Here is a 12858-nt window from a genome sequence, read left to right on the forward strand (position 1 = left end):
GTATCTCCAAAATAGAAGAAAAAAGAAACTTTACAGAAGGAAGAAACCCACTTTACTTTTAATGTAAGTCAATGGAACCAGACCTTTTTCCAAGTCATTTTAAAATGTTTCTTTTGGTCTATTCATGATCAATTGAATATAGAATGTAAAGGGCAAAAGGTATTTTCGAATTACGCCAAAAACTGAAAAATGGAGATATGAGGTTTTCTTCAACAGCAATTTTTATTGTGCGGAGTTAGAAAATAGATTATGTAATGAACAGATTTTTATTCAAATCACTGCACATTTTTTGTCCCAATGATCTGCTTTAAATTACCTTTCTGGCCACTTGATTTATGTTTGTTTGTCTGATTGGTTGCTGCTTTCTTCACAGGGGAGGGTAGGTTGAGTAAGCAAACTTCACTGTGAGATTTGAAGATCTTCTCCAGGATCTGACTGTCTGCTATCATGGGTTTGCGGGCCAATGTGACCCAGCTCTGAGTTTTGGTAGGAAACACCCTCTTACGAGACACCATCTCTGAAAGAAATAACACCAAGCAAAAAATGAGCTCCAGCCAGAAAACTGTTTTAAAGGAATACTTCTGCAGTTTTCAACAAGTCTCTGACTGACCTGTATCTTATGGTCGATTACCACAGAAAATAATTTTAGCATGTTTCTCTATTCTCATAACAGATTCTATGCACATTTATATTAACCAATGACGAGTTTTTATGGCTGATTACAATTTCTTTACAGCCAAATTAGATTAAAATTTTAATTAAATTTACAATTTACTTTAGTATTGACTTGAAACTCACAATTGCAAGCTAAATAAACTGCCATGAAAAAGCAGATGCACAAACGTATGCAGTATAATATTGAGTGGATGTCAAATAAACAGCCTGAAATCATTCTAAAACACACTCCATCCATCCATCCATCCATCATCTTCCGAGATACTTAAACTCCTCCACTTGAGGCAAGAGCTCATCCCCGACCCAGAGAGGGCTCTCCACCCTTTCCCGCGTGAGAACCATGGCCTCGGATTTGGAGGTACTGATCCTCATCCCGGCCGCTTCACACTCGGCTGCAAACCGATCCAGTGAAAGCTGAAGTTCACGGCCTGATGTCCCCAATAGGACCACATCATCTGCAAACAGCAGCGATGTGACCCTGAGGTCACCAAACCGGACACCCTCCATCCCCTGACTGCGCCTAGAAATTCTATCCATAAAAATTATGAATAGAATCGGTGACAAAGGGCAGCCCTGACGGAGTCCAACTCTCACTGGGAAAAAGTCTGACTTACTGCCGGCCATGCGAACCAAGCTCCTGCTTTGTTTGTACAGGGCCTGAATGGCTCGTAGCAAAGAGCCATGTACCCCGTACTCCCGAAGCACCTCCCACAGAATACCTCGGGGAACACAGTCGAATGCCTTCTCCAAATCCACAAAGCACATGTGGACTGGTTGGGCAAACTCCCATGAACCCTCAAGAATCCTGGAGAGGGTAAAGATTTGGTCCAGTGTTCCACGACCAGGGCGGAACCCGCACTGCTCCTCCTGAATCCGAGGTTCGACTATAAGCCGGACTCTCTTCTCCAGTACCCTTGCATAGACCTTACCAGGGAGGCTGAGGAGTGTGATTCCCCTGTAGTTGGAACACACCCTCCGGTCCCCCTTTTTAAAAAGAGGCACCACCACCCCAGTCTGCCAATCAAGTGGCACCTCCCCCGATGTCCACGCAATGTTGAAAAGGCGTGTCAGCCAAGACAGCCCCACAACATCCAGAGCCTTGAGGAACTCGGGACGGATCTCATCCACCCCTGCAGCCCTGCCGCCAAGGAGCTTTTTAACTACCTTAGCGACTTCGGCCTCAGTAATGGACAAGCCTATTCCCGTGTCCCCAGACTCTGCCTCCTCACTGGAGAACGTGTTGGTGGGATTGAGAAGGTCCTCAAAGTATTCCTTCCACCGCCCAATGACGTCTTCAGTCAAAGTCAGCAGCACACCATCTCCACTATATACAGTGCTAGTGGCACACTGCTTTCCCCTTCTGAGTCGCCTGACGGTTTGCCAGAATCTTTTTGGAGCCGACTTAAAGTCACTTTCCAAGGCCTCACCGAACTCTTCCCACACCCGGGTTTTTGCCTTGGCAACGACTGAAGCCGCAGATCGCTTGGCCTGTCGATACCTGCCAGCTGCCTCTGGTGTCCTACAGGCCAACCATGTCCAGTAGGACTCCTTCTTCAGCTTGACGGCATCTCTCACCTGGGGTGTCCACCACCGGGTTCGAGGATTACCGCCCCGACAGGCTCCAACTACCTTGCGACCACAGCTACAGTCAGCCGCTTCAACAATGGAGGAGCGGAACATGGCCCATTCTGAGTCAATGTCCCCCACCTCCCCCGATATCTGGTCAAAGTTCTGACGGAGGTGTGAGTTGAAGATCAATCTCACAGGTTCTTCTGCCAGACGTTCCCAACAAACCCTCACTATACGTTTGGGTTGGCCTGGTCTGACTGGCATCTTCCCCCACCACCTGATCCAACTCACCACCAGGTGGTGATCAGTTGACAGCTCAGCTCCTCTCTTTACCCGAGTGTCCAGTACACATGGCCGCAAGTCCGCTGACATGACTACAAAGTCAATCATTGAACTGCGGCCTAGGGTGTCCTGGTGCCATGTGCACTTATGGACATCCTTGTGTTCAAACATGGTGTTCGTTATGGACAAACTGTGGTTTGCACAGAAGTCCAAAAACTGAACACCACTCGGGTTCAGATCAGAGAGGCCATTCCTCCCAATCACACCCCTCCAGGTCTTACTGTCGTTGCCCACGTGAGCGTTGAAGTCCCCCAGTAGGACAATCGAGTCTCCAGGAGGAGCACTTTCAAGCACCCCTCCCAAGGACTCTATGAAGGCTGGGTATTCTGAACTGCTGTTCGGTGCATAAGCACAGACAACAGTCAGGACCCGTTCCCCAACCCGAAGGCGTAGGGAAGCTACCCTCTCGTCCACCGGGGAAAACCCCAACATACAGGCGCCGAGTCGAGGGGCTATGAGAAAGCCCACACCTGCCCGCCGCCTCTCACCATGGGCAACTCCAGAAAAGAAAAAAATCCAGCCCCTATCAAGGAGATTGGACCCAGAGCCCAAGCTGTGTGTTGAGGTGAGCCCGACTATATCTAGCCGGTATCTCTCGACCTCGCGCACCAACTCAGGCTCCTTCCCTGCCAGTGAGGTAACGTTCCAAGTTCCAAAAGCCAGTTTCAGCAACCGAGGATCAGAACGCCAAGGCCCACGCCTTCGGACACTGCCCGATCCACAATGCACCGCACCCCTACTACTGCCCCTCCCATCGGTGGTGGGTCGATGGGAGGGGGGACTCATGTAGCTCCTTCGGGCTGGGCCCGGCCGGGCACCATGAGTGAATGCCCGGCCACCAGATGCTCGCTGGCGAGCCCCTCCCCCAGGCCTGGCTCCAGGGTGGGGCCCCGGTAACCCTGATCCGGGCAGGGTACACAAGTCTTGCTTTGTTGTCCTCATAGGGGTGGTTATGGATCACACTTTGTCTGGCCTGTCACCTAGGACCAGTTTGCCTTGGAAGACCCTACCAGGAGCTTTTGCTCCAGACAACATAGCTCCTAGGGTCATTCAAGCACACAAACCTCTCCACCACGATAAGGTGGTGATCCATGGAGAGGTCTAAAACACACTCAATGAAAGTAAATGATTGTTTTACAACCAGATCCTTAGAGAGCGAAGAGGCTGACAGGTTCCTCAAATAGTATTCCGATATAGCCTTATTTTTGCAGTATTTCCTGAGGATTTACTGTAACATACATTACATGTATAACTTCCATCCATCCATCCATCCATCATCTTCCGCTTCTCCGGGGTTGGGGTCGCGGGGGCAGCATCCTGAGCAATGAAGCCCAGACCTCCCTTTCCCCAGCCACTTCCACTAGCTCCCTGGGAGGGATTCCGAGGCGCTCCCAGGCCAGCTGGGCGATATAGTCACGCCAGCGTGTCCTGGGTCTTCCCCGGGGTCTCCTCCCCGGTGGACTTGCCTGTGACACCTCCCAAGGGAGGCGTCCAGGAGGCATCCTAACAAGATGCCCGAACCACCTCAACTGGCTCCTCTCGACGTGAAGAAGCAGCGGCTCTACTCCGAGTCCCTCCCGGATGACCGAACTTCTCACCCTATCTCTAAGGGAGAGTTCAGCCACCCTGCGGAGGAAACTCATTTCGGCCGCTTGTATTCGCGATCTCGTTCTTTCGGTCATTACCCAAAGCTCATGACCATAGGTGAGGGTGGGAATGTAGATCGACCAGTAAATCGAGAGCCTTGCCTTATGGCTCAGCTCTTTCTTTACCACAACAGACCGGTAAAGAGCCCGCATCACTGCTGACCCAGCACCAATCCGCCTGTCAATCTCCCGCTCCCTTGTACCATCACTCGTGAACAAGACCCCGAGATACTTAAACTCCTCCACTTGAGGCAAGAGCTCATCCCCGACCCAGAGAGGGCTCTCCACCCTTTCCCGCGTGAGAACCATGGCCTTGGATTTGGAGGTACTGATCCTCATCCCGGCCGCTTCACACTCGGCTGCAAACCGATCCAGTGAAAGCTGAAGTTCACGGCCTGATGTCCCCAATAGGACTACATCATCTGCAAACAGCAGAGATGTGACCCTGAGGTGACCAAACCGGACACCCTCCATCCCCTGACTGCGCCTAGAAATTCTATCCATAAAAATTATGAATAGAATCGGTGACAAAGGGCAGCCCTGACGGAGTCCAACTCTCACTGGGAAAAAGTCTGACTTACTGCCGGCCATGCGAACCAAACTCCTGCTTTGTTTGAACAGGGCCTGAATGGCTCGTAGCAAAGAGCCATGTACCCCGTACTCCCGAAGCACCTCCCACAGAATACCCCGGGGAACACAGTCGAATGCCTTTCCAAATCCACAAAGCACATGTGGACTGGTTGGGCAAACTCCCATGAACCCTCCAGAATCCTGGAGAGGGTAAAGAGTTGGTCCAGTGTTCCACGACCAGGGCGGAACCCGCACTGCTCCTCCTGAATCCGAGGTTCGACTATAAGCCGGACTCTCTTCTCCAGTACCCTTGCATAGACCTTACCAGGGAGGCTGAGGAGTGTGATTCCCCTGTAGTTGGAACACACCCTCCGGTCCCCCTTTTTAAAAAGAGGCACCACCACCCCAGTCTGCCAATCAAGTGGCACCTCCCCCGATGTCCACGCAATGTTGAAAAGGCGTGTCAGCCAAGACAGCCCCACAACATCCAGAGCCTTGAGGAACTCGGGACGGATCTCATCCACCCCTGCAGCCCTGCCGCCAAGGAGCTTTTTAACTACCTTAGCGACTTCGGCCTCAGTAATGGACAAGCCTATTCCCGTGTCCCCAGACTCTGCCTCCTCACTGGAGAACGTGTTGGTGGGATTGAGAAGGTCCTCAAAGTATTCCTTCCACCGCCCAATGACGTCTTCAGTCAAAGTCAGCAGCACACCATCTCCACTATATACAGTGCTAGTGGCACACTGCTTTCCCCTTCTGAGTCGCCTGACGGTTTGCCAGAATCTTTTCGGAGCCGACTTAAAGTCACTTTCCAAGGCCTCACCGAACTCTTCCCACACCCGGGTTTTTGCCTTGGCAACGACTGAAGCCGCAGATCGCTTGGCCTGTCGATACCTGCCAGCTGCCTCTGGTGTCCTACAGGCCAACCATGTCCGGTAGGACTCCTTCTTCAGCTTGACGGCATCTCTCACCTGGGGTGTCCACCACCGGGTTCGAGGATTACCGCCCCGACAGGCACCAACTACCTTGCGACCACAGCTACAGTCAGCCGCTTCAACAATGGAGGAGCGGAACATGGCCCATTCTTAGTCAATGTCCCCCACCTCCCCCGATATCTGGTCGAAGCTCTGACGGAGGTGTAAGTTGAAGATCAATCTGACAGGTTCTTCTGCCAGACGTTCCCAGCAAACCCTCACTATACGTTTGGGTTTGCCTGGTCTGACTGGCATCTTCCCCCACCACCTGATCCAACTCACCACCAGGTGGTGATCAGTTGACAGCTCAGCTCCTCTCTTTACCCGAGTGTCCAGTACACATGGCCGCAAGTCCGCTGACACGACAACAAAGTCAATCATTGAACTGCGGCCTAGGGTGTCCTGGTGCCATGTGCACTTATGGACATCCTTGTGTTCAAACATGGTGTTCGTTATGGACAAACTGTGGTTTGCACAGAAGTCCAAAAACTGAACACCACTCGGGTTCAGATCAGAGAGGCCATTCCTCCCAATCACACCCCTCCAGGTCTTGCTGTCATTGCCCACGTGAGCGTTAAAGTCCCCCAGTAGGACAATCGAGTCTCCAGGAGGAGCACTTTCAAGCACCCCTTCCAAGGACTCTATGAAGGCTGGGTATTCTGAACTGCTGTTCGGTGCATAAGCACAGACAACAGTCAGGACCCGTTCCCCAACCCAAAGGCGTAGGGAAGCTACCCTCTCGTCCACCGGGGAAAACCCCAACATACAGGCGCCGAGTCGAGGGGCTATGAGAAAGCCCACACCTGCCCGCCGCCTCTCACCATGGGCAACTCCAGAAAAGAAAAAAGTCCAGCCCCTCTCAAGGAGATTGGACCCAGAGCCCAAGCTGTGTGTTGAGGTGAGCCCGACTATATCTAGCCGGTATCTCTCAACCTCGCGCACCAACTCAGGCTCCTTCCCCGCCAGTGAGATAACGTTCCAAGTTCCAAAAGCCAGTTTCAGCAACCGAGGATCAGAACGCCAAAGCCCACGCCTTCGGACACTGCCCGATCCACAATGCACCACACCCCTACTACTGCCCCTCCCATCGGTGGTGGGTCGATGGGAGGGCATGTATAACTTACCAGCTTCAAATATCAAATAGACAGTACCAATCCAGTGTGTGAAAACGTAGTAGATATGCTAGCAGGTGAAAGAGGGCTACTTTCAAAGTAATACGTTACAATGAAATTGCTATTTAATAAATTATGACTAAAATACAAACATCATGAACTTACTGGAATATCCTATGCTTTATGTTAGTACAGCCTGTGATAAATGACCATAAGCAACAAAAGCTCTAGGGCTGCTATATAAGAGCAGTGCTGTGTATTTATTTAAAAATTCAGATATTCGAATAGCAAAAATTATTAAAATGCTGCCACTTCTTTCTCTCTCACACAACTCAAACTTCATTTAATTAACTATTAATTAATTAAAATAATAAATAGCAATAAACCACTTTGTTCCAGGCAATTCTGATCATGCACCCCAGCTTATACACACCTATATCTGAAAGGCTATAATGGCCGAAGTACCTTCAAACTGGCCTCTATTAGAAGTGTGTTCTGAGTAAACTTATTTTTTGTAGTACAGGAAAGTTACTATCCTACTATACTATAGGATAACTGACTGTTACAGATGCAGCAGACAGAAATTAAGTTGAAAAATGCTGGAATATTCTTTTAAATTTGACTACACAAAACACTGTATTACAAAGATTAAAAATCAACAAGGGGCCTGTTTACACCTTGCATTAAGCCCTTAAAATACCAGGTTTATTATATACAAAGGCTTACTATTCTGTAGTTACAGGGACTTTGATACAAACTGGTTGAACTATTCAGAATTAATTAGAATTTATCTGGTCACAGTGGGAACGCATTTTAGTGAACAGCGTAAATGGAATCTGGCCCCCCTTTTTTCCAGATATGATCCAGACATGAAACACATTAATGCAATGTATTAACAGGCTCAAGGAGTCAATGAACAACATTATCATATGCTCACCTTTCAAAGACCTGCAGTAGTAATGGTCCAAATCAAAGTCTTCATCTTGCTCTCCATGCATATTTCTTTTACATTTTTCGGCTTTTGTTGAGAGAAGCAAAACAAAATATCAGCAGGGTTCCATTCAGGAGATTCATGTCCATCAACAAGCAGCATTTTAATGAGAAGAGTGTACACAAAACTCACCTAGTCTTGCAAAAATGACAGAGATGTCCTGAAGAACCTCTCCTGTAGGAAGTGGTGTTGACTCACATATAACCTCTAGGAGGTCCACATACTGCTTCATAGATGGACTGCGCTCCACATTCAAAGACTATAGAGACAAGACCATAAACTCTTCTTTTAAGATACAGACCCTCAAAACAAATCAGTCCCTGTCATCTGAAATGCCAACATACATAATAACAAATTTTTTCATTTAGGTTTCATTTCTATAGCACCTTTCTCATAGCCAATATTGCTTTAACTGGAAATGTTTCAAAGTAGGAGACTCACCAGGAACATTTCTTTCATGTGCTGTAAGTGGATATAAAACGGGGCCAGTACTTTAGGCTCCTGGACTCCGCTCTCAGGCCGGCGGATCAGCTCCTTATATCTGACAAACATGGCTGTAGGATCGCTCCAGCACACGTCCTTCAGATGGTAAAACCGTCCAGAACAACAGTCCTCCTTCCTGAAGACAAAAAAAAAAAAAAAGACAGCTATTAAAACACACCACGGCTATCTTTCACGTTGTTCATCCTTACACTACAGACCAAAGGTTTTGAAGCAGCACTAATATTTTAAAAATACTGCATTGGTGATTATAATTCACTATTATCTTATTAAAGCTCTAATCATATCCATCTGATTCTCACATTCAGAAAACCCGATGAACTCAATCCAGTGTGTATAAATAGGCATTTGCAAAAGGCAAATCATTTGTAAGTGGTCAATGTAAGGGACCATTAAGGAGGTCTGCTACTAATGTAAATGCAAGTACTGAGCACCAACCAGCTGTGAATAATTCACCTGAAAATGGCACAAGTGAGAATGTCAAAACTTACCCTATAGATCAGGTTAACTTTAACAGACTAGAGGTTACTTACTTTTTTAGATGATGCAAAAACAATTTATTTATTAGAATTCTAGAATTTTTAACATGGTTTTAAACATATGTATATCAATATATATCAATATATATATATATATATATATATATATATATATATATATATAATATATGATTAGTTAAAAGAAAGCTTTGCTAAACACTGTTACACATTTACACTCTTACACATTTATCAAGAAAATACAACAAAAGTACATCAGCACAATCCTTTGATATATTAGTTGTCAACTAGTTTGTTATGGCTAGTTGTTTTGCTGGTTGTTTATTTTCAGAAAGCCACATTTTAAAAGCCACTTCTTGCTTCCATACTTTTGGTGTGAGGTTTGGGCTGAGTACAGTGTTGACCTCTTCTTAAACCATAAAAGCAGTCATAAACTACAAACAGAGTCAGCAGGCAGAGCTTAAAGTGCCCTTAGTGTACTTTTAAAAAGTGATTTATTGTAAAAAGATTAGAAAGTGAGTGCAGGTCTGACCTGTCGTACTCTATGAAGACGGCGGGTGAGTGCTGGAAGAGGTCTTTGAGCTGTGCGGAGGAGCACTCAGCCTGCAGGTAGCAGTACACAGCGTGGATGTGCTGGACGCTGGTGATGAAGTCCGCCCCCTCAGCTTCACCTGTCTCATTCCCTTCAACCACCTTCGTACACCAGCGCTTCAGATAGTCCACCATTTCATCTACCCCCACGCTGTGTCTCATCCCTACACACACACATCACACAGTCTATATCAATATCTGGTTGATTTTTGGCTTATCCTGTTGATTTCTGAAGTGAAAAGAAGTAAACACAACCTCTACAGCAAGCTGTTTTAATATTTCTGCAAATGTTAAGGCACAGTACCTTAATATTTGATTAACTTAAAAAAATAAACTAGAAATTATGGCAGGTGCAAAATACTGGACTCCCTTTCTGTTGTAAAATCTCAGAACTTGTTAGGCCTTAATTGTCTCATTAAAACTTAAGCAGGCCAATAACTCATTGGGAATGGTCCGCAAATCACAGTTCCAAAGCACAGGACATTCTCTGACTCTTCAAATTTTGTGATAAGACTCAACAACTATGGGCTCCTTCAAGCAACTGGCTAAGAATCTGAAAATGTCTACAATGCAGAAGCGGGCTATAAAAAGACATCAAATTCTTCAAGCTGTCCAAAATGTCATTAAGAAATGACAGTTATGGGGAACTTTGAAACTCAAGGCAAAATCTGCAAGACAGGTGTGCCCTAATTTTGCAAATAACTGCATGTCTATGTTCAATGAACAATTTCAATAGTCCAAAAGCAAAATAACTTTCAAAGATCATTGCATGAAAACTGCAATGGTTTTTTATGACTCAAAACATTATAAGGGTAGTTTACTGCAGCTTCAAACATGGTCCAACTGTCCAACAACTGCATAAATAAAGCAGATGCCTATATATGCATTTATTTCCAGGAAAAACATATCTAAAATGCCTATTATACACTGCTTTTTAAAAGTTTGCAATCACAATAAATAAGCTGATGGGGCATATAACCACAGATCCTAGCTTACTATTTAAAATTCAATTAACTCAAAATTTAAAGGCAGCCCAGACACAATTTTTGGATAAAATTTGTTTTTTTAAGAGCCTATGTTAGATGGGTCTGGACTTTCAGTTTTTTACTGTCCCCACTACTTAGGACTCCCCCAATCACACGATACTACCAATGCTAGGAGGGTGAAGGCTAGCACAGAGTTCCTCTGAGACCTGTGAAACCAACCACCGCTTCTTTTTGAACTGCCGCTCACGCAACGTCACGGGACAGCCGAACGCGCTCGGAGGAAAGTGCCAACCGTTATGTCAGCTAACAGACGCCTGCCTAGTATCGCAGTGAGTGATGGAGGGAAAAGGGGGGGCCATCCTACCCACCCAGAGAGAGCTAGGCCAATTGTGCTCTCTTGGACTCCTGGCTACAGATGGCTGTAGCATCACCAGGGATCAAAATCACGATCTCCTGATGATAGGGCCAGCGCTTAAGATGGTTGCACCACTCGGGAGCCTCACAGTTTCAATGTATTCACTGTTATTTAAAAAAACAGCAAGAGTAAGACAAATCCTTGTAGGTGTGCCCAAACTTTTCACTGGTAAGTGTAAATCAAACAACAGAAAAAACAGGTATGTGACTGAAAATGTCAATCAAATCCTTTCAACACTCAAAGTCAAGAAATACATGCTGACAGTCTTGCTGGTGCCACCTACTTACCTATGGCTCTGGAGAATTCACTGGGAGTTAAATCGATATAATGGACGTGAGCTCCCAGGAGGCTGTGCACACTATCAGAAAAGAGATACACAGTGTTTGGGCACAAGTAGTCAACGGTGCGCCCCCCCTCCAGCACAGGCCTGTACGAAGGCACCCAGGTCAGCCGGGTCAGGAAGTGATAGAAGGAGGATTTGGTGTCTCTTATGGTTTGGCCCTGACTGTCCAGCACCTGAGCCCTGAGATACTGAGCGTACTTCTCTCTGAAACACAGAAAATCCATGCATGACTACTGAGTGACAACACTGCACAAAAGTAAGAGATCACCCTTCATTTATATAAGTTACAGTCAAAACAGCCATTAGTTACAAGTTATTACATTTGCAGCATCAGGAAAAAAACACTGTATATAAGTACTGCTTACTTGATGGTGAAAGTTTTGGTGGTCTACAGGGTCTTGGATGGTTGTTAAGAGTCCCATTTCCTCTTTATATTTTTAATAAGTTTATGAACTCCAGGTTTTGAGTTATTTTTAAGATATTCAGATATTTTTAGGTTTAACCTTTAGCAGTTATTATTGGAGCTTTGTTATACATTCATCTTACATAGTTTACATAATTTACAGTTATGTCATGAATTAGATGTTCATTTCAAGCTTTGTTAATATAAATTCTGCATTAATAATTACATATTTGAAAACATACCTAATTATTTAAATGGAATACATAGTTACATAATTAATTAAACAGTCATGTAATTAATTACAATTATATTTGAATTACATTCTGTATCGACAGGTTTGGGTTTTTCCACAACAACAAAAACACGGCAAAAAGGTAAACTTCTTTCTGCAACTTAAGACTTTACACTTAACAAATATATTTTGATCAAATTCAAAACCAGAAATTACTGAATGAGTGCTTACAAAAACTAATGTAGTATAAAATTATAAAAAATTAATAATCAGAATTTCTCAGAATGTAAGAAGAGGTAGTTCCAGTTGTATATGCCATGGAGATCTCAGATGTGTCAAAAAGATTTAAGGAGCATAAACAACAGCCTTTTTCACATTCAGAACCTGGTACATTACCAGCTATCACTCTACTGCTAACGTTTACACTTTGTATAATTCTCACATGCTGCCAGCTCATCACGGGTATTTTACCAGCGTCCTGTAAAACAGGATGTGACCAAGAGTTCTTGATTTCGTTTCCCCGCCTCTTTCATTCGTAGAGTTTGTGTTTTTGGTACATTGGATCTTTTTAATCTGGTTTGTTTGGTTTCACATTGCAGTGGCTGAAGTGCACTAAATAACACACAAGGATGTTTCTTGTGTTCTTTAATATGTTAGAAGGCACAGCTCCATTAAACGACCTGACAACATTACATACTACTCAAAAATACAAGAAAAAATGCTGTGTTTCACTGAACAGTTAGCCTGTATATTTTCTGTCTTTCTGTGATGAAACATAATGAACATCAGAACAGTGATTTCAGTATTCACATAGTGGGAACTCAAATACCTAACTGAGTTCTTTATTACTTAACTTTTCCGGTAATGTATCGTTTTCTGTTTACACGAGTCCTCTTCATAATTCTGCTGGAACTCTACCAGATCTAATGGAGATAAACTGCTGCATCAGTCTTACTTATTTTGACTCCAGCTCATGTTCACATTTAACCCCTTCTTGTTTAATTAGAATGA

General features: G+C 45.2%; 1 protein-coding gene across 3 annotated transcripts in view; it reads right to left on the bottom strand.

Moving 5' to 3' along the window:
* wu:fj29h11 (protein NO VEIN) overlaps nt 1-12858 on the bottom strand; it is a 97073-nt gene that overhangs the window by 6732 nt on the left and 77483 nt on the right. For all 3 annotated transcript variants that reach the window (XM_017686659.2, XM_017686661.2, XM_017686660.2), the window contains 6 exons: nt 11157-11416; nt 9410-9632; nt 8321-8498; nt 8012-8138; nt 7826-7906; nt 317-517 (listed from right to left, as the gene is read on the bottom strand). In XM_017686659.2, the coding sequence (XP_017542148.1) occupies nt 317-517; nt 7826-7906; nt 8012-8138; nt 8321-8498; nt 9410-9632; nt 11157-11416 (1070 nt within the window). The remainder of the gene's footprint in view (nt 1-316; nt 518-7825; nt 7907-8011; nt 8139-8320; nt 8499-9409; nt 9633-11156; nt 11417-12858) is intronic.

Source organism: Pygocentrus nattereri, chromosome 13, assembly GCF_015220715.1.
Source record: "Pygocentrus nattereri isolate fPygNat1 chromosome 13, fPygNat1.pri, whole genome shotgun sequence".
Taxonomy (NCBI): domain Eukaryota; kingdom Metazoa; phylum Chordata; class Actinopteri; order Characiformes; family Serrasalmidae; genus Pygocentrus; species Pygocentrus nattereri.